Source organism: Cucurbita pepo, chromosome LG01 (assembly GCF_002806865.2).
Source record: "Cucurbita pepo subsp. pepo cultivar mu-cu-16 chromosome LG01, ASM280686v2, whole genome shotgun sequence".
Classification (NCBI taxonomy): domain Eukaryota; kingdom Viridiplantae; phylum Streptophyta; class Magnoliopsida; order Cucurbitales; family Cucurbitaceae; genus Cucurbita; species Cucurbita pepo.
In genome coordinates this window covers 8870419-8893264 of record NC_036638.1, presented here as the reverse complement: position 1 = coordinate 8893264, position 22846 = coordinate 8870419, and the positions used below count along the sequence as shown (strand labels likewise).

The 22846-nt window shown below is 37.8% G+C and overlaps 3 protein-coding genes across 5 annotated transcripts; 1 reads left to right on the top strand and 2 right to left on the bottom strand.

The window, feature by feature from the left end:
- Nucleotides 1-100: 100 nt before the first annotated feature.
- Nucleotides 101-4390, top strand: LOC111809945. 2 transcript variants are annotated; one of them, XM_023696440.1, is made up of 2 exons: nucleotides 101-3226; nucleotides 3972-4390. In XM_023696440.1, the coding sequence occupies exon 1, from the start codon at nucleotides 507-509 to the stop codon at nucleotides 1590-1592; it is 1086 nt and encodes a 361-aa protein (XP_023552208.1). In that variant the 5' UTR covers nucleotides 101-506; the 3' UTR covers nucleotides 1593-3226; nucleotides 3972-4390. The 2 variants fall into 2 exon arrangements, with proteins under 2 accessions (XP_023552208.1, XP_023552200.1); XM_023696432.1 differs by having other exon boundaries at nucleotides 3967-4390.
- A 476-nt stretch (nucleotides 4391-4866) lies between these two features.
- LOC111809928 (protein argonaute 7-like) lies at nucleotides 4867-8921 on the bottom strand. The gene is made up of 3 exons (XM_023696406.1): nucleotides 7868-8921; nucleotides 6454-7675; nucleotides 4867-6373 (listed from the first exon to the last, which is right to left on the bottom strand). The coding sequence occupies exons 1-3, from the start codon at nucleotides 8268-8270 to the stop codon at nucleotides 4930-4932; spliced, it is 3069 nt and encodes a 1022-aa protein (XP_023552174.1). The 5' UTR covers nucleotides 8271-8921; the 3' UTR covers nucleotides 4867-4929.
- Nucleotides 8922-12002: 3081 nt separating this feature from the next.
- On the bottom strand, nucleotides 12003-19938 carry LOC111802038 (CSC1-like protein At1g69450). 2 transcript variants are annotated; one of them, XM_023686298.1, is made up of 10 exons: nucleotides 19101-19938; nucleotides 18794-18949; nucleotides 17731-17794; nucleotides 17141-17350; nucleotides 16772-16963; nucleotides 15336-15634; nucleotides 14656-14932; nucleotides 13368-13643; nucleotides 12589-12822; nucleotides 12003-12507 (listed from the first exon to the last, which is right to left on the bottom strand). In XM_023686298.1, the coding sequence occupies exons 1-10, from the start codon at nucleotides 19379-19381 to the stop codon at nucleotides 12346-12348; spliced, it is 2151 nt and encodes a 716-aa protein (XP_023542066.1). In that variant the 5' UTR covers nucleotides 19382-19938; the 3' UTR covers nucleotides 12003-12345. The 2 variants fall into 2 exon arrangements, with proteins under 2 accessions (XP_023542066.1, XP_023542072.1); XM_023686304.1 differs by lacking the exon at nucleotides 19101-19938 and having other exon boundaries at nucleotides 17731-17801; nucleotides 18794-18934.
- Between the last annotated feature and the right edge of the window lie 2908 nt (nucleotides 19939-22846).

Sequence of the window (22846 nt, the reverse complement as noted above, 5' to 3'; positions counted from 1 at the left end):
ATTTGTGGTTATATTATTAATCTTTCCAAAAAAAAATTTAAAAAATATATATTTTAAAATAATTTTAATAAAGGTTTAATTATAATTTATTCATCGCTGATCGTGTTTGACGCCGATGTATGTCTGAGGAGGTCTGTCTCTGAAAGAGAGAGGCGACAGAGATGACAGATTGAAGAAAGGACGCGGAATTTGACGTCTGGATCGCCAAATCTCCTTCTCCATTTCGATTTCCTTTCACAAATTTCTACTGTGATTTCTCAATTCTTGCCATTTCCGCCTTCCATTGCTCCTCCATCGGACCTTCCCTCCATTTCCACTTAATCTTCCCTACTTTTCCCTTATCTTCTAGCCCCCATCGTTCCCTGTCAATGGCGCGGCAATCCCCCTTTTCACCTCCCCAGATCTGACCCTTCTGAATTGCCATATCTGCTACCTGCTTTTATGGGGGTTCTCTTCTTTTAGCACTACCCGGATCTCGTGTTGGATTTAAGGACGGCAAACTGGAAATGGAACTGTCTTCTTCTGTCAATTCTACCGAAATCCACCGGGATCCTTCTCCGACGGGTAAAGAATGCCAAGATTTTCGTTTGCTTACTGTGTCGTCACAACCCTCTGATTTTCGGATCGAACCTGACAATCGGTTCCACTCTATGAGCGCATTGGAGATCTTGAGAGAAACCGTTCGGATTCTTCGCTTTAATTCTACTGCGTTTGTGGTTATTGCTATTTTGCTCATTTGCCCTGTTTCCGCTGTGTTTCTATCCAATGTGTTCGTTGATGAGTCGATTGTCAAGATGCTCACTATTCGATTGGTATTAATTGCCAAGTCCAGTGGACTCCCATTGATACCTATCATCGAACATTCATGCCAGAGATTTGCAGAGTCGATTCTTGCCTCGGCTATGTGCTTTCCTTTGTTCGTTACTCTTTCTTTGGTATCAAAAGCGGCCGTCGTTCATACGGTGGATTGTACATATGCAAAAAAAAGGTTCGAAGCGAACCAGTTTTTTGCTATAGTTCGTAAAATATGGAATCGTCTTCTCCTCACGTATGCTTCGGCGTGTCTTGCGATTGTTGGTTGTCTTACCATGTTCTTGGTCCTGCTTGGTGCCGTTTGCAGTACTCTTTACGCACTAGCGTTTTCGCCTGATCTAATTGTATTTGCTGCCGTGATCGTAGGGCTTATCTTCTCTGTTATTTTTGCTAATGCTGTTATCATCTGCAACATATCCATTGTTATCTGTGTGTTGGAAGACATTGCAGGACCTGGGGCATTGCTTCGATCGTGTGTTCTTATTAGGGGTCAGACTCAAGTGGGTCTTTTGATATTTCTGGTATCTACAATCGGGACTGTGTTTGTGGAGGGCTTGTTTGAGCATAGGGTTAAGACGCTGAGCTATGGAGATGGGTCGTCCAGGATATGGGAAGGCCCTCTTTTGGTGGTTATGTATTCATTTGTTGTTCTTACTGATTCAATGATGAATGCAGTTTTTTACTTCAGCTGCAGATCTTCAAGTATGGCGATATCAAATGGTGAACAAGATTCAACTTTGGATATGCCAGTTTCTGATGAATCAACCGGTATTCTTTGATTTTATAGCTTCATAGATTGATTATACACACGTCTTCCATTGTTGATGGATACTTCATAGAAATGGATATATATTGCTACATTGATCAAGCCTAAGATGTGAAGAATCACAGAAATGCTTGGAAAACTTTGGTTGATTAGTTTTCTAGTGCTAGAGGCATACTCAGTGACTATTTATAGAATGTAAAACAACCATTTGGTGGTATGAGAAACGATGTTGTGCAGTAGATAGTTGAAGAGAAGTAGTGACCAACTTAGGATGTTCATTTGGAAAAACGCATTAAGATCCCAATGAAGATGTGGGATTTTGGCGAAATGTGCATTAGAGGCCGCTGTTTATGTTCTATGATATGATATTGTTCATTTTGGCCGCCAATTATGTTCTATGATATGATATTGTTCACTTTGGACAGCATTTCTGCATCTGCTTGTTCTGGAACATGTTATTAAGACTGTTCGAGGTGCGGCTTCCAACTTTTCTCCACTTAAATTGCTTTTATTTTGTTCTAATTTCTTCAGTTGGCTTGATGCACTTGCTGTTCTTCTTTCCTTTTTTCTCAAATATTAGGATGATGTGATATGAGATTTGGTTCAATGAGAACAGCTTAGTAAAACTTACAGATTATCTATGCATTCTGAGGTGTGTTCTTCACCATTTATTCAAAGTATACTCATGTGTTCCAATATCCCATGATTCCTATCAACTAAAGTTTAATGCTAATATCACCATTTCGTACATTTTTGAGATCTGGGATTTTGTTCCTACACATCTGTGAATCAAGTGTCGGTTTTGTTCCTGAATCTGTGGGAACATAGGACTGTTGTTTGAGATTTGAGTACTACAGATTCTAGAACATCGCCCTACCGTCAGCATCGACAGACGATGACGACGGTGTGGCGTTTAGCATCAACGATCAGCGAACAACAAGAATGGGGAAAGGTGAGAGTGGAGGGATGATGAAAAAGAAAGGAGGGAGAATGAACTTGGCCACTACAACCTCCCATAACCAAATTTTCTAGCCATCAATGTCTAGTGAACTAAAAATGTCGGTGTTGAAACTTCATGGACGAAAAAGACGTCAATTCCTTCGATCAAGAGATCATCGTAGGTGGGCTTCATATCGAATACGAGCATGAAGGAAGCCCACCATCAATCCTATCACATATACTTTTGGGCCACAGGTTCGAGCACACAAATTCGACGACCCAAATATCTTCAAACAATGGAGATGGACGACGAGATTAAGAAAATATACAACAGCACTGTACTCTGCAACAGACAGAAGAGAGCGCGTGAATGTAAATCCCAAAGAAGGAGATGAAACGAAACTGGAAAGAGATGCGAACTCCGGGGACGAACTGAACTGTGAGATTAGGAAACGCAATGGAGACCGTTAGATAAGAAAGAGAGATGCGCCCGATGGAATGAAGAGCAGGCGGTGGAAAAGGACGAAAGAAGCAGTCAGTCTGAATGAGGGAAGGGGGCCCTTCCTTCGGTTCCTTGAAAACCGACGCTACGTTACGCCACAAACAGATAGATAGCTGGTCGCCATTGGCGCTATGTAGATGCGGATTCTTGGGGACTGAGCCGGCTGATGCATCTTCTGCATCTTCTGCATCCTCCTCCAGAATAAGGTTCCATCACCGACACTACCCAATCTTGTTACGTATTTCACCTTTTTTTTCCCCCTTCTTCTTCCAATTTCGCCTCGATTTTCGATTCTCATTCTGATTTTGATTTTGATTTTGGTATCCGATTTCATTTAACCTCCCCTGAGAAGATAACCTAGTCTTCTTTTCCACGAATTTCAAGAACCATGCCGATTAAACCTATAACCATACTACACTACTTCTTCTAACCTACAATTTCGATCTAATAACAACTTTTTTTTTGTTCTCTCGAGATTATCACCATAGATCTCGTGCCGATTTCTGTTCTTTTTATATTCGAGTTCAAATTTTAAGAGGGAATCCAACGAACACAGTTCAATTCTTGAGATATTGTTTTGAATCTGAAAAAAAAGAGGTTAGATTACAATACTTCGATCCAATATTTTCAAATCTCCGCCTCTGTTATGATATCATAATATAATTTTAGTTTTAGTTTTCACGTGTTTCATTTTATTTTAATAAATGTACTTTCAAATTTTATTTTAAAAAATTAGTTGATTCGTTAAATATTAAATTTTATTTTTTTATATCTCAAAATTAAAGAATTAAGTTTGAGAGGGGTGATGGGGGTTGTCTTAAACACACACAGCCATAAGAAAATAAAAATAAAATAAATAATAAATAAAAGAAAAAGTGTGGGCTCTTATTTAATTATTTAATTATTTAATTATTTAATTATTTTTAATTATAAAATTATTTTCCAGTGCAGACAAAATGGGAACTCAAAAAGTCAGAACTTTACTTGGCATCTCTATTTACTCTGCCTTTCTTCTTCTTTATGATTCCTAATGGGCATTGCATTGCATGAGTCTGTACTGTCTGCCAATTTTTGCCTCTCTTTTCCCCAAACTACCCTTCTCTGTTTTCTTCTCTGTTTTTCTTTTTGCTGTGGCTTGTGGGTTCTCTTTCTGCACTTGTGTCAGTATGAGTGGTGCATTTCTGGGGTCAGTTTGGACAATTTGGATGCGGTAATTGGCTTGCCTTCTCCCTTTTTTTTTTTTACTTTTTCTTAAATCCAAGGCTGGGGGAGCTTCTGAATTTGCAACACCTAACACTTTGTCTTTCACTTTTTTATTGCTTTCATAAAATATGATATGTTCATCTATAAAGTTCCTTTTCTTTTTGTAACTTTTCTCTCATCATTTTCTTTTCCTTTTACACCTGATGAACTACTTTTACTTTAGACGCATAATAATAGAATAATTATTTTGTGTAATCATATGAACTAGTTGTAAAACTTAATGATGATTTGATGCCCATTAAACAATAATCACTGTGAATTAACAGTTTCATACGATGAAGTATAACGAAAAATATGTTACTGTTCATCAGAAATATCTATGAATTATTCTATGGCATAGCCTCTGCATCTTTTGCAGTGTCAACAAGAAAATAATGGAGATGTGGTTGGTGGGTTCAGTGGGAAATTTACTGTTTCACTTTCATCTTATATTAAATGAGTCTATCTGCTTCACTTGTTGAATCATTTCATAGTGTATTGGTGATATGGCTTAACTAGCTGTAAGATTCAGATGTTACCATTTACCAGGGAACACAGGCATTCACTTCATCTTACTCATGTGTAAGGGAAGAACTGGATGCAGTTTGTTCAATGGCATCAAAATATATATATATTGATTGCATCGTGATGGAGACTACAACAAAATTCAACAGTAAAACATTAGTTTCCTAACATTTTCGCTAAGTTTTGGTAGAGCCATTGTTTTTGGAGGGGCAGCTCGAGAGACGGTAGTGGCTGTCGAATCGGATCGATCGAGGTAAAGTCTGCCTCTATAAGCAGCAAGATGAGCATAATAAGCTGGAGGTACTAGTGAAACAGGCTTCGTGCACCTATTATATGTGTAGCATAAGTTGTAAACCAGCTTTTGAAGTTCATCAGAAGTAAACTGGTTTTCATCACACAAGACATGATAATGCGTAGGCCTGCTTGTTCCCTTCACCCCCCAGTGGCTGCAGAGATAGAAATCGAATTCCTTTGGGTGAGTAATTACAGTATCAACAACCGTCCCGGGAGGAATGTTTTCATCAAGAACCTCAGTTTGGTTTGAAGATGGATCGACTTTGAATGGGAATAATCTTGTGTGATGCCTCTTTTGAACAACAGCAAAAGTTATAGGAGGTTTATAGTTGTGGAATCGAGAACAAGCTGTTTTTATAGCCTGCAATTCCTCTTGAAGCACTTTGTAGAACTGGGTTTCGCTCACGCCATCTCTGAAGAATATAATTCGTGATGGAAGTTCGTTCACTTCTTGATAAAATTCCTCGAGCAGCTCTTCGACCATTGCTCCGAGATCCATAATAATTTCTTGTCTGTGTGTTTGTGATCTCATTCTAGAGACGTACTTGTTTGCTGCTGGCCAATTCATGCTACCAACCACAGCAGCTATGGAGGGGCTAAAATCATCCAAGGGATGAGGATGAGTTACATCGGCGCCCATGAAGATCACGGGCTTATTGATACGAAGCAGCCGTGGTACTTGGGAAGGTAACGAGTTGTATAATGCAACAGTGCAACCACCAACCTTTGCATTGATCTTAAGAGCCAAATTGGCCAGAAATTGGGAGCCTAGCTTGGCAAGATTTGGATAGAGGCAGCATTGACTAACAATGCCGATACTCGTCTCGGCGATGCGTTTCAAATCTGCATAGCCTTTATGCTTCCGATCCATCACACAGATCAAGAGCTGAAGGCTGTTAGATGCAGCTCCAATAAGCTTCTTAAGCTTTGATTCCAACAGCGTGACACTGTTGAGTACTTGAGTTGGTTCAAATTGAGGTGGTACGACTGTTTTGCTGTTGAGAAATATGCCTAATTGGTCACACCTTCTTGAGAGCTGGTTTATAAATCTTGGAATGTTAGACCTCTGATCTAAGCTACCGCCGAAGCTTATCAATGCCCACCTCTCGATTCTTGTTCCCTCGAAAACATGGCAATCGACAAGGTTCCACTGGCGGTCGTGGCGGGAGGGAATAAGATCTCGAACCTGGCCGCCATCACCAAGCTTTAGCTTGGGAGGTTGAAGAACTCTCCCACTTAATTTGGTCATTTCCTTGGAGACTTGGAGGCTGAATTCTCTTCCCTGGACCCCGCTGCCAGCCAAAGCAGACAAATGATATTAGAAAGTGAATTAGAGCTCTCCAGCAAATTGAGAATAAAGTTTCAAATTTACCTGGTTGGCATAAAAGAACCTTGCATGACACCATCTATATTAGCTTTCCTTTCCTTTGGCCTCTGGCAACCCATCTTAAGCATCCTTGCAGTCTGTTCATCAGTGAGCTTTCCAAGGAATTTCTGCCCTTCACAAATCATACAAAGCTCCATAGGAAGATAACATGGCTTGCTCCTACTAATCTGCAAGCAAGGAAAATTCCTGAATTGAATGTCATAGTTATAATGATCCTTGAAGTAACCCACCAATCTTAGATTCTTCCCATTTCTGTCTGCAAACCAGAGACTCTCAGTAGGTTCATCTGTTAAGCCATAAACTTTGTATTTCTGAACACTCTCTCTGTGACAAACAAAAACCCTAATATGCATCAAAGCCTTCTCCACTTCTCTCCTTTCTTCACTGGTCAAGCCCCTTGTCTTCCTCTGAGAAAGGTCTCCAAGAAAATCAAGACGTTTTTGCAAGTAGGGAATCACTCCAATGCTCTCATGGAAAGTAGTGACAGAACAATCTACGTTCATAGCTAAGCCTTGCTGTGTGGGTCTAAGGCTTTGGAAAAAGCCTCTCAAGCCAACAACTCCTCCCCCAATTTCTTTGCTCCCCCACATTGAACTTGAATACAGAGATCTTCCCACAGAGATGCATTTCTCATTTGGGCCCTCCCTCAATACAACATCTAAAGCATGAAGATAATCCTGAGGAATTGGAATCCAATCATCTCCCTCTTTTGACAAGTATCTATTCAGTTCCATCCCATCAATTTTTGAGACAAGTTTAATACTTATCCGGAAGAGTTTGAATGCTTGCTTATGTTCGATCTCTCCTTGGGTTACTTTCATCCTGCTGGAGGGAAGTGGAAGGCTGACATAGAACTCAAGCCTGTCTCTTACAAACTCAATTGGGCTGTAAAGATTCTTGCGGCCATCATAAGCAGGAGAGGCCCCAGAGAGCAAATCCGAGTTGTCCTCTACAAGTTTTTGTTTGATCAATCTGGCAACTTCTTTTGAAGGGTTGGGAGAGATTTCCACATTGTAATGGTAAATACGTTGTGAAGGGTCAAACTGGAGTAGGAAATGGTTAGCCAAAAGAGGAATAACTGGCCCTTCTACACCTCCAGAATCTGGTCTTCTTGCAGCCACTAATACCTCTGGTTTACTTTCACTCACCTTTCCATTATCTCCTTTAAGTGGCAAAGTGCTTTTCAGTCGTAGTAGCCCTTTTGGAGCTGAATGAATGCACGTGTTCAAAGAGCCAAAAAAAAATGCCAGAATGATTACAATCCACCCACTTAAGACACTGGAAATGCAGAGGTCAAAAAATCCCTAATCAAAGAAAACAGATAAAAGAGAGAGAGAGAGAGAGAGAGAGAAGAAGAAAAAGAAAAAAAAAATGAACAAGGGCTTTCATATAGCTTTACCTGGAGAAATCTTTAATATAGGGACATGGGTATCAGAGGTGACAGCAAGAGGAGGGTTATTGACCCTACAGGAAGCCTTCTGCAAGTGGGCTTTTGGTCTAGTGGTGGTTCTATTTGGAGGAAGAGCAGGAGCTAGAGCGAGTTGCAGAGGAATAGGAGGAGGAAGAGGAAGGGGAAGAGGTAGAATAACAGGACAGCATCTTTGGAACTGGTTTTGGTTACAAAAGGCGTACTGATTTGAGTACTGCCATAGCTGTTGATGCTGATAATGGCGATGAACATGATGATGATGATGATGAGGAGGAGGAGGAGGAGGAGGAGGATGAAGGTTAATCCTGGCTTTGAAACTCCCAGTTTTGTTGTTACATTTGCTGGTAGCGTTGGGCTCGTCTGAGTCTTCCATGATTCGATTAAGAGAGAAATGGTTTGATGAGCATGAGAGAAAGTGCAGTGGTGAAATACAACAGTGAGTGAGAAATGGGTTGTGTGTTTCTTGTTTCTTTATATCCACTGCAAGGTATCTCAGTCCCTTCTGGGACTGTAGTAGCCAGCTGCCGCAGAGAGAGAAAGAGAGAGAAAAAGAGAGAGAGAAAGAGAAGGTTTTGGGTTCCTAAGGTTCAATATGTCTGGGCATGGTGGAGGTTTTATGCCGCTTTGTATAATATCTGGAATGGAAAAGGTGGAAGTGGGGTATGTCTGGTTGTAAAGCTGGACATATGAGATTGACCAGTATCTCTATCTCTCTACTTATTAGCCATTGTAGCCATTGTAGACCAGACCTAGAATCTCCTTTTTAATCCTCCAAGTATCACAAAGTAAACATAACCAAGTAGTTATGTGATAGTTAATGTGTATCTTTTTAAGTTCGCGGTTCAAATCTTCGTGATTCTTCTTATTATACTTAAAGACTTTAAATTTGATTACAAAAGCAACCGTTTTGCTCGAGGTAATCGAATAAAGTCTTTATTTTTAGCTATTGTTGGTGTCAATTATTTATGCGTTGAAGAAGAGTTTGTACTTCTTCGATCTTCCACGCTCTTTTAATGAAATATGTTGTATTCGTTCTTTAATTGCAACTTAAAGGGTAGATATGACCCACGATTATAGACTCTGATTAATTTTTGTCTAAATTTTCATTTTATTCATTAAGCAAAGAATTTTCTATTTGGACGGATTATTATAGAAACAAAATCAACATTTGTGATTTCTATTGGGATTTATTCAAAAAAATTTATAGATGGTCTCTTGATGCAACAATTTTCTACTCAGTTTAGATTTTCGATCTTCCATCGAACAATTGACGAACTCGAAAAAAAATATTGATTCCATTTGAAGATCTGCAAATCACATAGCTAAAGCAAACCAAGAATTACAAGAAATTTGAAATGGTATTGTTCAAAGGGCTTTGAATGTAAAGCTGGAGAGACAGTAGTTAATGAAAATGAACAATTAATAAGTTGACAGTTTCCTGGGTCCGTCTGTAGCAGTGTGAAACAGTGGAAAACAAGTAGGAAGGAAGTGAAAAGCAACAGAATAAGTGTAAACAATGGAAAAGACAAGACTGTTTGGTACCTGATTTTGACATTCAATTTGCTTCAAAATTTCTAATCATAAATTCTTATTTGGATTATCATCCAATCCACCAAACAGTCCTTATGACAAATGACATTTCCCTATCCAAATACCAAACATCTAAGAAAAAAATGAACAAACTAGACAAGTGGAAATTGTGTTGATAGAGATAAAACGTGCACCCAAAATGCTGAAACGTGCATTATCATTCACACTTTACTCCACAGATAAATAGTATAGAAACTCACATCACAAGATGTCGTGCATGTTATTTCAGTTTTTTAGTACTAAAAAGGCATGATAAGGGGCGTTTGACAATGATAACAACAATTTAATCGACAAAGTTCGATTAGTGGGGTTCAAATCTTTCGCTCTAATTTGTACCAAAAAAAAAAAAAAAGAATAGCGAAATTAGAATTAAAAAAAAAAATATATATATATAGTATAAGGCATCTGCAAAAACCACCTTTTTGTGCTGTTTTCCTACATTTTCCTGGTTTACATGATTGGTGGAGTGAATGGAGGATAAATATTTAATGGGGTATTCAGAACTTGGGAAAGGTGACTCCCCTCTTGCCTTTTCTTCTCTGGTTTTTTCATACAGTATTTCAACTCATCACATTCCACTAATGTCGACTGCTTTCCATTTCAACATTAATATATCACCGCAGTCGCCAATTTCTTTGGCTTTCTGTCGGATCGGCCAACATTTTAGGCTTTGCTCGACTTGACAAGAAAAGTCATTACTAGTCTAAGTCAATCAAGTCAGTAGAAGTTTTGCATATTAAGTTCTTCTTTCTGGTGGTAACAATCACTTTAAGAACACATAAGAAGAACTACCTATAATTGTTGCCTTGCCAGAACTAAATTACTTACCCCTGTAGGTCATGATAACTTCAAGTGGAAAGTAGTGGTATCTTGTTTATTTTAATAATAGTTGTGTGCAATGAAAAGACCAAAGTTGGTTCAGTGGGATGAATGAGATCCTAGCAAGAGGTAATCACTTGGTAGACCGGTGGGTAGTGAAGGAAGCAGACACATTATCCATTTTAACCTCTCCTTTTGAGAGGTAACACTAATGGGGTTGCAATCACTTGGGACTGATTTTCGTAATCTTTGCTTGAAGATGAAAGTTAAAGCCAAAAGAAGAAATCTTCGGGAAATGATGATGAATTCTGTGGGTTTCACCAATCAATGAGAATCCAAGAGGTGTCAGTTAGAAGATACTCGCACCAATAATACATAGTGGGTGGGCGGCATAATGCCAATTTGGTGGTGCTGCTGGTCACAATCATAAGGTTCAACTCAAACTTATGCATCATTTACAGGGAATCAAGGACATCTTTCTCATTACGAATACTTTCAACTACACTCAATTTACTAGTTGGATGGAGCCCTGGTTTGTTTTGATCGCATTGGGAGAGGAGAAAACTAAGTTGTCAAGGAGGTATGTGTCTTTCAAATGATTGCTCTTTTCTTTCCCCTTGAAGAAGTCATCTTTACTGAACAATAAGTAGCCAATGGATTGGGCAATGAAGAAAAGATCAGAGGCTTGATTTCACACGTTGAAATGAGGTGGGGCAATAGATTTGATGAATGTAGAAACTCCCACAATAGGGAGAGAGAGAGAGAGACTTTCTTCTGTACCTTTTTCTTGATGGATTTTGAATGTGTAGAAGTGAACCTGAGTCGAAGTCAAATTCATAGCTACAAGACAATAAGGTAGTGGGAAAACTTTCAAGCAAAAGTTATACATATATGGTAGAAAGGCCACACAATTATAATCTAATCTAAGGGCAGTACAGTTAATTAGTACTTCCTGAGTCAAAAGAAGACAAAAGTAAAATTCATTAGTAGTGGAGTTAGCAATAATGATGTTTTAGACCTAAGAAAAGGGGAAAAAAATAATGATTTGTGGACAGTCAGTATCACATTGACCCTGATGAGTGACTTCAGCTTGTGCATCTATTTTACTTTCTGTCAACTTTGTTTTCCTTCCATGAAATAGTTTGGTAGTCTCACGAATTTAAAACGCGTTTGTTAAGGAGAGGATTTCACACTCTTATAAGAAATGCCAAACACCGGGCGGTGTGACAGCGAGGACGCTGTATCTCTAAAGAAATGGATTGTGAGATCCCACATTGGTTAGAGAGGGGAACGAAACATTGCGTATAAGAATGTGAAAACCTCCCCCTAACAGACACATTTTAAAACCGTGAGGCTGACAACAATATGTAACTGACCAAAATGGACAATATCTGACAAACCATGCAAATCGAAGACTTTGCTTCCTTAACGTTGTCCTGCTCTTATTAGTTAATTACAGAGCTATAGGGGATGCTTCAATACTGCACTAGTCAGCAATACTATTCTAATACAACTGTTTGTTTGGACTTCCAATTACTGCACATGGGAAACAGTATCCCGATGAATAATTTATATGCCTATTCTAATATTCAAACATTGGACTATAAGTTGAGAATTCGATGATGTTTGTGTAGTATATTGACGGATCATGGAAACTCGGAGCCAAGAAGATGGAATTGGCTCGTGGATTCAAATATTTGAAAACTGAAGGACGGAGAGCCTCATTTTCTCTAATCAATAATAAAGTTCTATAGAAAAGAGCCACACCTCAGCGTTCACAGGACTCGGAATGAAAGACAATTTCTTTCCAATATACAGCTCTACTTCATGCTTCACACCCACACCCCAGCCTATAATATATAGGCTTTTTATTCGATCTTTCTATTGGTATTATGTTACAAAAACTTGAAAACATAAATGGTCCTGAAAATTAAACGACACTCTCTATCAACGAAAGAGCAGGCAAGTTTGCCTAACCTGATCACGTATGCATGTTGTAATTACAGCACCACCAGTAACTAAAGATCCATCAATAATCTTTAATCTTCAGCAGTAGACATCAGCGGGCGCCTAAGACTGTCGGCAGTTGCAGTGAAGCTAACAGGCATTAAAGCCGGGTCAGCATATGCAGTGACCAATTTATCTAGAAATTCAGCCATTGTAGGATCATTTTCATCTGCTCTATCCTTCTTTATCAAAGTCTGAAAACAACATGTGGTGTCAAGATCAGTGTTAGACGAAGTTGAAGAATAATATTGCAGGCTTGCAGCAAATAAACTTACTTCCGCAGAATAAGCAGAAAAATTGGGTAGGAACCGTTTCCGACAGTAGTCATTGAAAAGAAGCGTTAAAATAGGGAGTGGAACCAATAAACTTGATGCGAGAGGGAGCCCCTTCAGTGTGAATATTCCCACAGCTATAGCATGCATGAGTACTAAAGAAAATATAACGCAACTGTGCGCAATAGGCCAGAACTTCCCGCCAGTTTCATACTTCGGTGCATACACATTTATAAACTGCACGTTATACATAAGCAAAAACGCATTATTGACATGCATGCGATAACTCCCAGTTTCAGCATAAGAGAAAACATGGTAACAACAAATCAATAATACAGCTAAAACACTCATAGAATATTTTCAATTTTTTGCTTAAAATTGAAACTCAAACGAAAAATTCTATTTTAAAAAATTTGGCATACAAATATTTTAAATTTATGTTGCATTTTTCTTTTTACTTTATGGAGATGGTGCAGAAAAGGGAGACTCTTTTAGACTGAATATCAAAATGATGCTTTATTAAGGTGAAGCAGCCACTTATATAGGCTGAAATACAGATTTAACTCAAGTGGTTAAACGATAAAACTCAACCAAACAACCACCTAATTAAAATTCACAATATTTCACAGGATGATAGCAAAAATCTACGAGGCAAGATCAGAATACATCAAGTAGTGAATTCAGTATAAATACATCACTTGATTTATCACTGTATCTTACGACATGCATCATGGGTTTTTAACTTTATGGTGAGGGGAGAGAGGGAGAAAAAGGTAACAAACCTGGTTGCGGTAGACTATGTATTCCAGACCGAAGTAGACAAGAAGGAAGGGCACAATAAGTGGAGCTAGGAAGAAATATGTGATACCAAGAAGTACAAAGAAAAGAATTCTCGGTATGTCCTGGTGGTAAGGAATGGATGGAACTTCTAATTCCTCATCCGAGTTTCCACTGAAAGGTTTTGTTACAAGACTGCTAATAAGAGCGAATAGGTTGATGAGTTCAGATAGTGAGCTTGTCCATCCCGATGTGACAACATAAGCAATGAAAAATGAAGCCTGCAATCAAGACGAAGAGTGAGAGGTATAACACATTTTGCCACCTGATCATATAAAGTACCGAGTTCTATAGATTCTATAGCGTGCCCAAATTAATCCTTCACTAACTTTGTATAAATTAAGGCACTCATAGAATCTCCTCCAGATTCTCAGGCATCAGAGAAGTTTGTGTCAGCACAGGACAATATGCCCGCCTATGGTTGTATAAACCCATGTAGTCAATTAACGACTCTAGAGACTCGCTACCTGAGGTATGCTGTTTATGAAGCCTAGCCAAGGATGCAAGCAACAAAAATGTTTTTCTTGTCATTGGTTTTCTAGCAAATCAGTAATACTTATGGCAGCAGACATTTTCAGCAAGTAGAAAAGTCGATATATCCTCATAAGATTCACTTACTTAGTGCAACTAAATTTGGTGATAAAACATGTACATAGGAACATATCAAAATATGCAAATGCAGCATAAAATCCAATCCTGATCTTCAACCAACTTAAGGTACTTCATGGTAAAATCATGTACAATTCTAAGAAGTTAAAGAATAAACAGCTTGGTTGCACAAAAAAAAAAAAAAAACAATAATCATCATTGACAAACGACCACTTCATCAACTATAAGTGTGAGATTTACCAATTCAGTGAAAAAACGGGGAAAAGTCCATGTTTTATTCCCCCACAATTTTGAATCACAAATTCATGTCTCTGACCTAATAACTTTTACTGTGATAAGAACTTTGTCCAATTGATGCGATCAAAAAATTGAAGTGTGAGATTTATCAATTAATGATTGAAACTAAGTTTTAAATTGGTTGGACTTGTACAAGTTTAACAACCTTGCCTAACCAATTTAGACATAAACACAAAGGTGATAACAAAGATACTGACATTAAATTTCATTGAATCATACAAGTTTAGGCTTGAAAAGATATACAAATGTGACAAGACTACAAACTGGTTCAAATCCGTTATTTGTAAAAGCTTCAAAGAAAGTTTTCATAGGGACACAAGGCTTCACCTGTGCAGGTACCGCCACAGCAAGCCTCGTAGGAATAGTCTTTGGCTCAAAGACCAATGAAAGTTGAAGCAGAGCTGTTCCCGAGAAGACAGTAGCAAAGAACACATTCCATATAGTGAACCACAATACTTTGAAACATGCACTCTTTTTTATGTCACTTAAAGAAATGTATCCTTGAATGGATGAGAGACATTCCATAATAGGGGGCACCATCTTCAGGAACAATTGAAGGATAAGGCTAGGAAGATATCCTGTTATTATTTGACTAATGAATGTTCTGCAACATAATTAGAGGTAAGACCATCAGAACATCAGATAATCCAGCAGGAGAAAATAAATCATATGCATGAAACATTTAGCATTTATTGATTATCGTCAAATAAAAAAAATGATCATCAACTGTTCAACGATCACTATAAAACAGCGAACAGTTCTCTCAAAGAATAAATATACAGCGCTTTTAGTTGGCTTTTGTATGCTTTCTGTGAAACTCCAGCATCCAAGTTTTTGAAACAAAACATTTTATGTGAATTAATCACTCATGCTTTCTGTGACGAATCTATATAGATATCATATACAAATTGTCTTTAAAAGACTTCTAACTTCAATTACTGACACAGCTTCAAAAAAGAAAAGAAATGCTACTTCTAACAAGAGCTACGTGAAGAGTGATCACTTACATGGTAAGAATGCTTTTAAGAAACGGAAACCAAATTTGTAACTGATTAAGGTTAGTCAGTCCTTGCACAATGAGAACTGGTATAAAAAATAGTGCGGTAAGAAGGAAACATGCAACCGCAACTCCCAGCTTAGATATCCATCTTTGCATAAATGTTGAAGAAAAAAAAGGCCAATATACATCATGAGGCTCAGGAGCTTGTTCTGTCACCCAATGAATGGGATTGTTCGATTGTTGCATATGCATAGCAATTGCAGCACCATAACGTGACTTGAAGGATACAAAAGCAGCTGGAACTTCCTTTTCCAATTAAGAAAAAATGTTAATTAGTTTGATACAATTTACCAAGCAGCGTGACCAGGAGATGCCTCTCATATTAACTCTACAAGTTTGTTAACAATCTCAAATCCGAGAACACTGGCATAACAAGACATGCCACACTCTCCACCTCAATCACAACCAGATTAGAAGTAAATCACAATTCTAAAGATAAACAAATAAATAAAAACTGCCGACACGGTTTAATGGAACAATCCAATTTAGTCTTGATAAATTCCAAACGAATAAAATTAACAATAGCAATTATTTATTGATGTTCTAACTGGGTATCATAGAAATTATCCCACATATTTTTCAAAATGGGCAGCTCTTATCAATTACCTACTCAAAAATAAACGAAGGGGTTGATGCTTGAAAACCATAATGACTTGATTTTAAAAGATTACGGGATCAACCATTGTTATTATCATTCACAGCCAGATTCTAGGTCTCACAAAATTGGATATACTCATCACAATTTTCATGGGCAGGGGAATATTACCATTTCAGTGTGGAACAGTGATATTCCATTTAGTCGCAAGATAAGTTCCATTTCACAAATAAATTCACTGCATCAAGGCCAGTAAACATGGCAGTGAATTTCCATGTCGTGGAAGCTATCTTGCTGTTGGAATGTTTTAAGGTAGACTTGGTTGATAATAGACTTACCTAGCATGGTACTATGTGACTTTGAATTCGAAAATTAAGGAGGAATTAAGTTATTTAAGATGAGAAAAATTGAAATTTCTACCAACTCACTAGATATCATGTAATGGAAATTAACCATTACCAATTTTTAACATGCACCAGCAATAAAGTATAATTTTAAAAAATTAAACGATAAGGAGATAACTGGAAATTTTTTTCTAGTGACATGAACGATGTTGAAAAAATGCTTGATCATCATGGACTAAGACATACATTTAGCCTTTTTGTTAACACCTTCAATTAGATGGTGCATAACTTTACTCAATTTCCCAAATCTGACCTGCTGTCCTTCTCATATATTTTGCAATATCGTCCAACTTATTATACAGTACTATTTTTTAACTCAAAATTCAGGGAAAGATTAAAAATGCATCACAAAGAAGAAAAATAATTCAATAAGGACGTGCATACTTTTCCAGCCGATGAAACCTGCGATTGTTCCAATCTCAGATGCTGTTCTATGTCTCCTAACCTTTTTCCATATCGATCAACGAGATCAACCTTCCTTCTGAACAATCCAAAACAACTACCACGGTTAGAATTTATTTGTGAGGGATTCGATTGTAAGCGGACGAGCCTTCTGTAATGTGTTTTTGCATCATTCTGTGGAACAAAGAGAAAAAACACAACGTAACTAAAATAGCATATTAAGCACACTAACAGCCAGCTTTCATATGCAACTCCAACTAGACAAGGAAATGAACCTAGTTTTCTTGATACAAGTTTCTTTCTTCATGTGAGAAAAGAAGAGAGGAGCTGAAACATTAGTCTGAAGCTTACAATGAGACCTCGAAGTTTGCTTGTCCGATGGACAACTGTATGAGCCAGATAAGTTGAGGGGTGATACTCGGTGAAGAAATTCTCAACACTATCACTGGTGTTTCTCCCAGCAGAAGCAGGAATTGCACGAACTAAGATGGTAAACTGATGAAACAGAGGCTTGGATGAACAAAAATAGTCAATCCTTTTAGAAGAAATATAGTCGTACTCCTGCAGATTTAAACTTCAAGATTAATCAACTTTATTAATTAACCGTATAAATTGCCTCAATCTACAATAAGTTTAGAGAGACGCCAAAAGTTCGTACATATTGGCTAGGTGCGAAACTATATCCTCTGTACTATCATACTCAAGCACGCACTTAAAAAGCTAAGATAATAGGCTTATTTTCAAAGACGGGTCACTCCTTCCAAAATACAACTATGTTTATCATTTTTTATTGCAGAATGCAGATATTATTGATACTCATGCTTTTCACCAGCATAGCATCTGAGGACAGAATGCTAGTCAAGTGGCTGCAGAAACATTAAATAAATATCACTGATGCATATATGAAAAGAAGCACATATCTTTTATGGTTAGTCACCTACATAGTAAAGTAGAGAGCAGATGTATGCAGTGATGAGATACACAGCTGAAAAGTGGAACCATAACCTGCCAACTAGAAGAAACTGAATTAGTTTTGTGGTATTTGCCTAAAAAATAGAAAAGTAGAAGTTGTAATGATCAGGAAGAATGTGAATTTCCTTGATCTCTAAAAAAGGTATAAATCTTAGAAATGAAATCAGAACCATCCAATACAATTTTCTTCGTCTATAAAGCAAGCTACTCTTTCCAAGATAAGACCCTCGACATTTTATGTAACATGAGGAGTTAAGATTAAGTCAGCACGAATATGGAAAGAAAACCCATGATAAGTTAAGTATTTGATTTGTTGATCAAAATAGAATATCAACAATTATGTCGAGAAAAAATTTAATGAATATATCAACAGATTTATCAACAAAATATCAATATTTCAGGAAATATGACAAAATTCTTCATGCTAATTTTTTCAGGAAAAAAATTAAGACTTTGAGAAACTTCATCTAATAAATACAAAAAGAAGGCTGCTAAGTCGTCTCAGTTGAGAATTCTGGGGTAAGGCACAAGACCTTAGATAGACCACGTATTCAAACTGTTAGACGAACACGACTCTCCACAATGGTATGATATTGTCCACTTTGAGCATAAGCTCTCATGGGTTTGCTTTGGGCTTCCCAAAAGGCCTCATGCCAATGGAGAGAGTATTCTTTGTTTATAAACCCATGATCATTCCCTAAATTAGCCGATGTGGGACTTTCATCATCCAACACAAACCTTACTGAATTAAGGATGCCGTGCATTAAAATGATGAATAATATCAAAAAAGAAAGCCGACAATCCTTTCATCCCAACATTAGTACACTCATTAACCCTTTTAAATGAAATCAAAACTTTCTCAAGGAGAACAAATATATATGCATATATATATATATACATACATATGATGATTGTTTCTATTAGCTGAAACCATTCGAGTATATCTACTCTGAAAATTAATCTACACTTACAAAAGTATTGTTATTTAAGCATCCATTTGATATTGAATATAAAATTATGATTAGAACATACCAGTGCGATCCATCCTTTACATTGGAAATAGTAAATACGTCCAGGGAGTTATTTGAAATATTAACAATGTCAACATTCGTAAGTTGATCCCCTGAGCAGTTCACTGGAAGGAGAACAAAGATTCCAATGACACCAGCAAATAAAAGCACTTTTAAGCTGCAACATTTTTCAAACAACAAAAAAAAGTTAAGAATAAGGATGAACAGAATTGCCTGATCTAACCAAATATCGAACAACCGAATCAGTATACAAATATCGAAAAAGGCCATAGTGGGAGAACTAATTGACTGAGCAAACTCTTAATTACCTGAAAGTTACAATACGCATAAAAACTACAGCATCCAGGCCTGAAGACGACAAAAGCTCCTCTTCAGAAAGCATCCAAGCTTTTTTCATCCAATTAGCAGAGGGTATTAATCTTTCTAGGTTGAAATCCCTTCTCTGTTTAGTTTTTCCTTCAGCCACCAAGCGTGGTATGTAGATGCCATAGTAAGCCGGTTGTTTCCTAACTATAGAATATAGCACGAGAAACGAAAAACATATTGCAGAATTTATTCCCACAGACGTTAGAAGTGCAGAGACAAACATCGCTCCACAACTCAAATCTGAAGCCTCGCCAACGGTATGCTAAATAATGAAACGCCGAACCACAGAAAAGCGACAACTCGAAAGTTGAAGAAGAAGATAAAGGTAATCGACTGTGACAGTTCACTATCAGAGTTCAATTTTTTAGGAATTTTCAGGTCCAAGAACAGAGATGCATTTTCGCCGTGAAAACAGCAAATGAAAATGGAGAAAAGATGGCCGAGCTGATATATTGACGAGGTAAGACAACAAAGATGGTTTCAGAAGGGAATAGAATCTCAACCCTCCAGCTGAATCTGAAAAAAAAAGCCAGCAAGAACGGAATCGAAATTACGCGGTAAAGATCATTTCGTGAAGACGAAGATTCGCTGCCCTAATCACAGTCGCCTTGATTTCCGAGACAGATAACTTCAACAAATGCCCTAATCACAGTCACCTTGATCAGTTCGGATGGTGTCTTCGACTGAACTAATCACAGTCACCTTGATTTGCGAGACGGATAACTTCAACAAATGCAAGTGATCACATGGAAAAGCGCGCGATCTGTAAATTTTGACTTCGTCCTTGTTAAGAATGAGAAATAGAAATAGAATTGGGATCGAAAGTATGATCTTCATTCATGTTTAACACGTTTAAATAGGATACAAACTATCAACTAATACCTAAAAATAGAAAAAATATATATCTAACTAAATCTGGTAAATAAATAAAATATACGGTTAATCAAATCTATACTAACAACTCCCTAAATATGTGAGATATATTCTAACTAATTATCACCGCAAAATATCCTCTTAATACTCCCCCTCAAGTTGGAGAGTGTATGTCGATCACACCCAACTTGTCCTTCAAAAAGTCAAATTGCTGTCTTCCCAAAGCTTTAGTAAAAACATCTGCCAATTGCATTTTGGTCGAAACATAACACGGTTTGATGATTCCAGCTTGTAACTTTTCTCGAACTATATGACAATCTATTTCAATGTGTTTCGTACGTTCATGAAAAACTGGATTGGCTGCTATATGTAATGCTGCTTGATTATCACAATATAATAATGCTGGTTCGGACAGTGGAACATTCAAGTCTTGAAGAATGTATCTTAACCAAGTTAACTCTAAACAAGTATTTGCCATAGCTCGATACTCGGCTTCTGCTGATGATCTGGACACATTAGTCTGCTTTTTAGACTTCCAAGAAATAATTGAATTTCCGAGGAAAATGCAGAACCCAGAAATAGATCGTCTGGAAGTTCGACAACCACCCCAGTCAGAATCGCAATATGCCTGTAATCTTAAATTGTTTTCAGATGGCAGTAGAAGTCCTTGACCAGGAGTGCCTTTGATGTACCTCAGAACTCGAAGAGCTGCCTCCCAATGTGGTTTTCTTGGTTCATGCATAAATTGGCTAAGCATACGAACTGAATAAGCTATGTCAGGCCTAGTGACGGTCAAATATATTAATCTGCCAATCAACCGTCTGTATTTACTTGGATCATTCAACTTCTCTCCTTCAGTTAAAGAAAGTTTCAGATTTTGCTCCATAGGAAATTTGTCTGGACGTGCTCCTGTAAGACCTGTGTCTTGAAGTATGTCTAGAGCATACTTCCTTTGAGACATAAAAATTCCTTTTCTAGATCGAGAAAATTCAATGCCTAGAAAATATTTCAAATTTCCTAAATCTTTGATAAGAAATTTCTGGAGTAAACTAGTCTTGAGATATTGAATTTCTTCGAGATCATTGCCTGTCAACAGAATATCATCAACATAGATTAGAACTGCAGTGAAAGAAGTACCTTTACTCTTAGTAAACAAAGAGTAATCTGCTTTGGACTGAGTGTAGCCTGCATTTTGTATAGTTGTAGAAAATATGGAGAACCAATTGCGAGAAGCCTGTTTTAATCCATAAAGAGATTTATGGAGCCGACATACTGTATTCTCCCCCTGTCGGCGAAGACCTGGTGGTAAAGACATATAAACTTCCTCGTCTAGATTACCATGGAGAAAGGCATTTTGAACATCCAACTGATGGGTGAACCATTTTCGAGCAGCAGCAACAGTGAGTAAGCAACGAAGTGTAGTAAGTTTCGCTGTAGGGGAAAATGTTTCTGTGTAATCAATACCTTCAACCTGAGTGTATCCCTTTGCTACTAGTCGAGCTTTATAACGTTCAACAGAACCATCAGAGTTGTATTTAATTTTGTACACCCAACGACAACCAATAGCTTTATGACCAAGTGGTAGAGGAACGAGAGACCATGTATGATTACGTTCCAAAGCTGCAATTTCATCATTCATAGCCTGCTGCCATAACGGGTCGCCAACTGCCTCGTCATAGGTTTTAGGTTCTGTCTGGGATGTAATAAGAGCTAGAAAAGCACGTTGAGTAGGAGAAAAACGAGAGAATGAAAGGTAATGATGAAGGGGATACCTGGTGCCAGTGCCGGGACTTGAGCTAGAGGTTAAATGATTGGCTCCAGAAGACATCTCATAATCCTTATGCCAAGCTGGAGGCTGTTTAGTACGAGTAGAACGTCGAAGTGGAGCTGATGTATCAGGTGGGATAGGATTGGAATTAGTGGGCGAATCTGGAGAAGGTGGAGGAGACGACGGAGTAGGAGGTGAAGGAATAGAAGGTGGAGGATGGATGTTTGAGTAGGATGGATCATGAAGTGGTACAACAGGAGTCGAAGGAGCTAATGTCGAAGTTTGTGAAGCTGATGAAAAAGGAAAATCATCTTCACAAAATTTGACATCACGGCTGATAAAGAATTTGTGAGATTGCATGTCATACAACTTGTAACCTTTATGACCACAAGGATATCCTACGAAAACACAAGGAGTTGCCCTAGGTTCAAATTTTTGCTTAGGATGTACTATAGTTGCATAACATTTACAACCAAAAACTTTAAGATGATGAAATGTAGGTGGTCGTTTGTAGAGTGCTTCAAAGGGTGTCTTGTTAGATAATAATGGTGATGGCGTTCTATTTATAAGATAAACAGCCGTTAAAATGCACTCTCCCCAAAAATTAAGTGGAACCTGTGACTGAAAAAGAAGAGACCTAGCTACATTTAGGATATGGCGATGCTTGCGTTCTACGACTCCATTTTGTTGTGGAGTATAGACACAAGTGCGCTGAAATTCAATACCACAAGAAGTAAAGAATGGTTGCAAAGATAGGAACTCAGTCCCATTGTCTGATCGAACTATCTTGATAGTAGTATGAAATTGAGTTTGAACGAATTTAACAAAGTTCATTAACAAATGATGTACTTCTGACTTATGTTGCATTAAAAAAACCCAAGTACATCGAGTAAAATCATCAACAATAGTGAGAAAAAAACGCAAACCAGAATGGGTAGGAATTTTATGTGGTCCCCAAACATCACAATGTATCAGATCAAAAGCAGAATGGGTTGTTATTGAACTTCTTGGGAAAGACAACCTAGTTTGTTTTGCTAACGGGCAGAT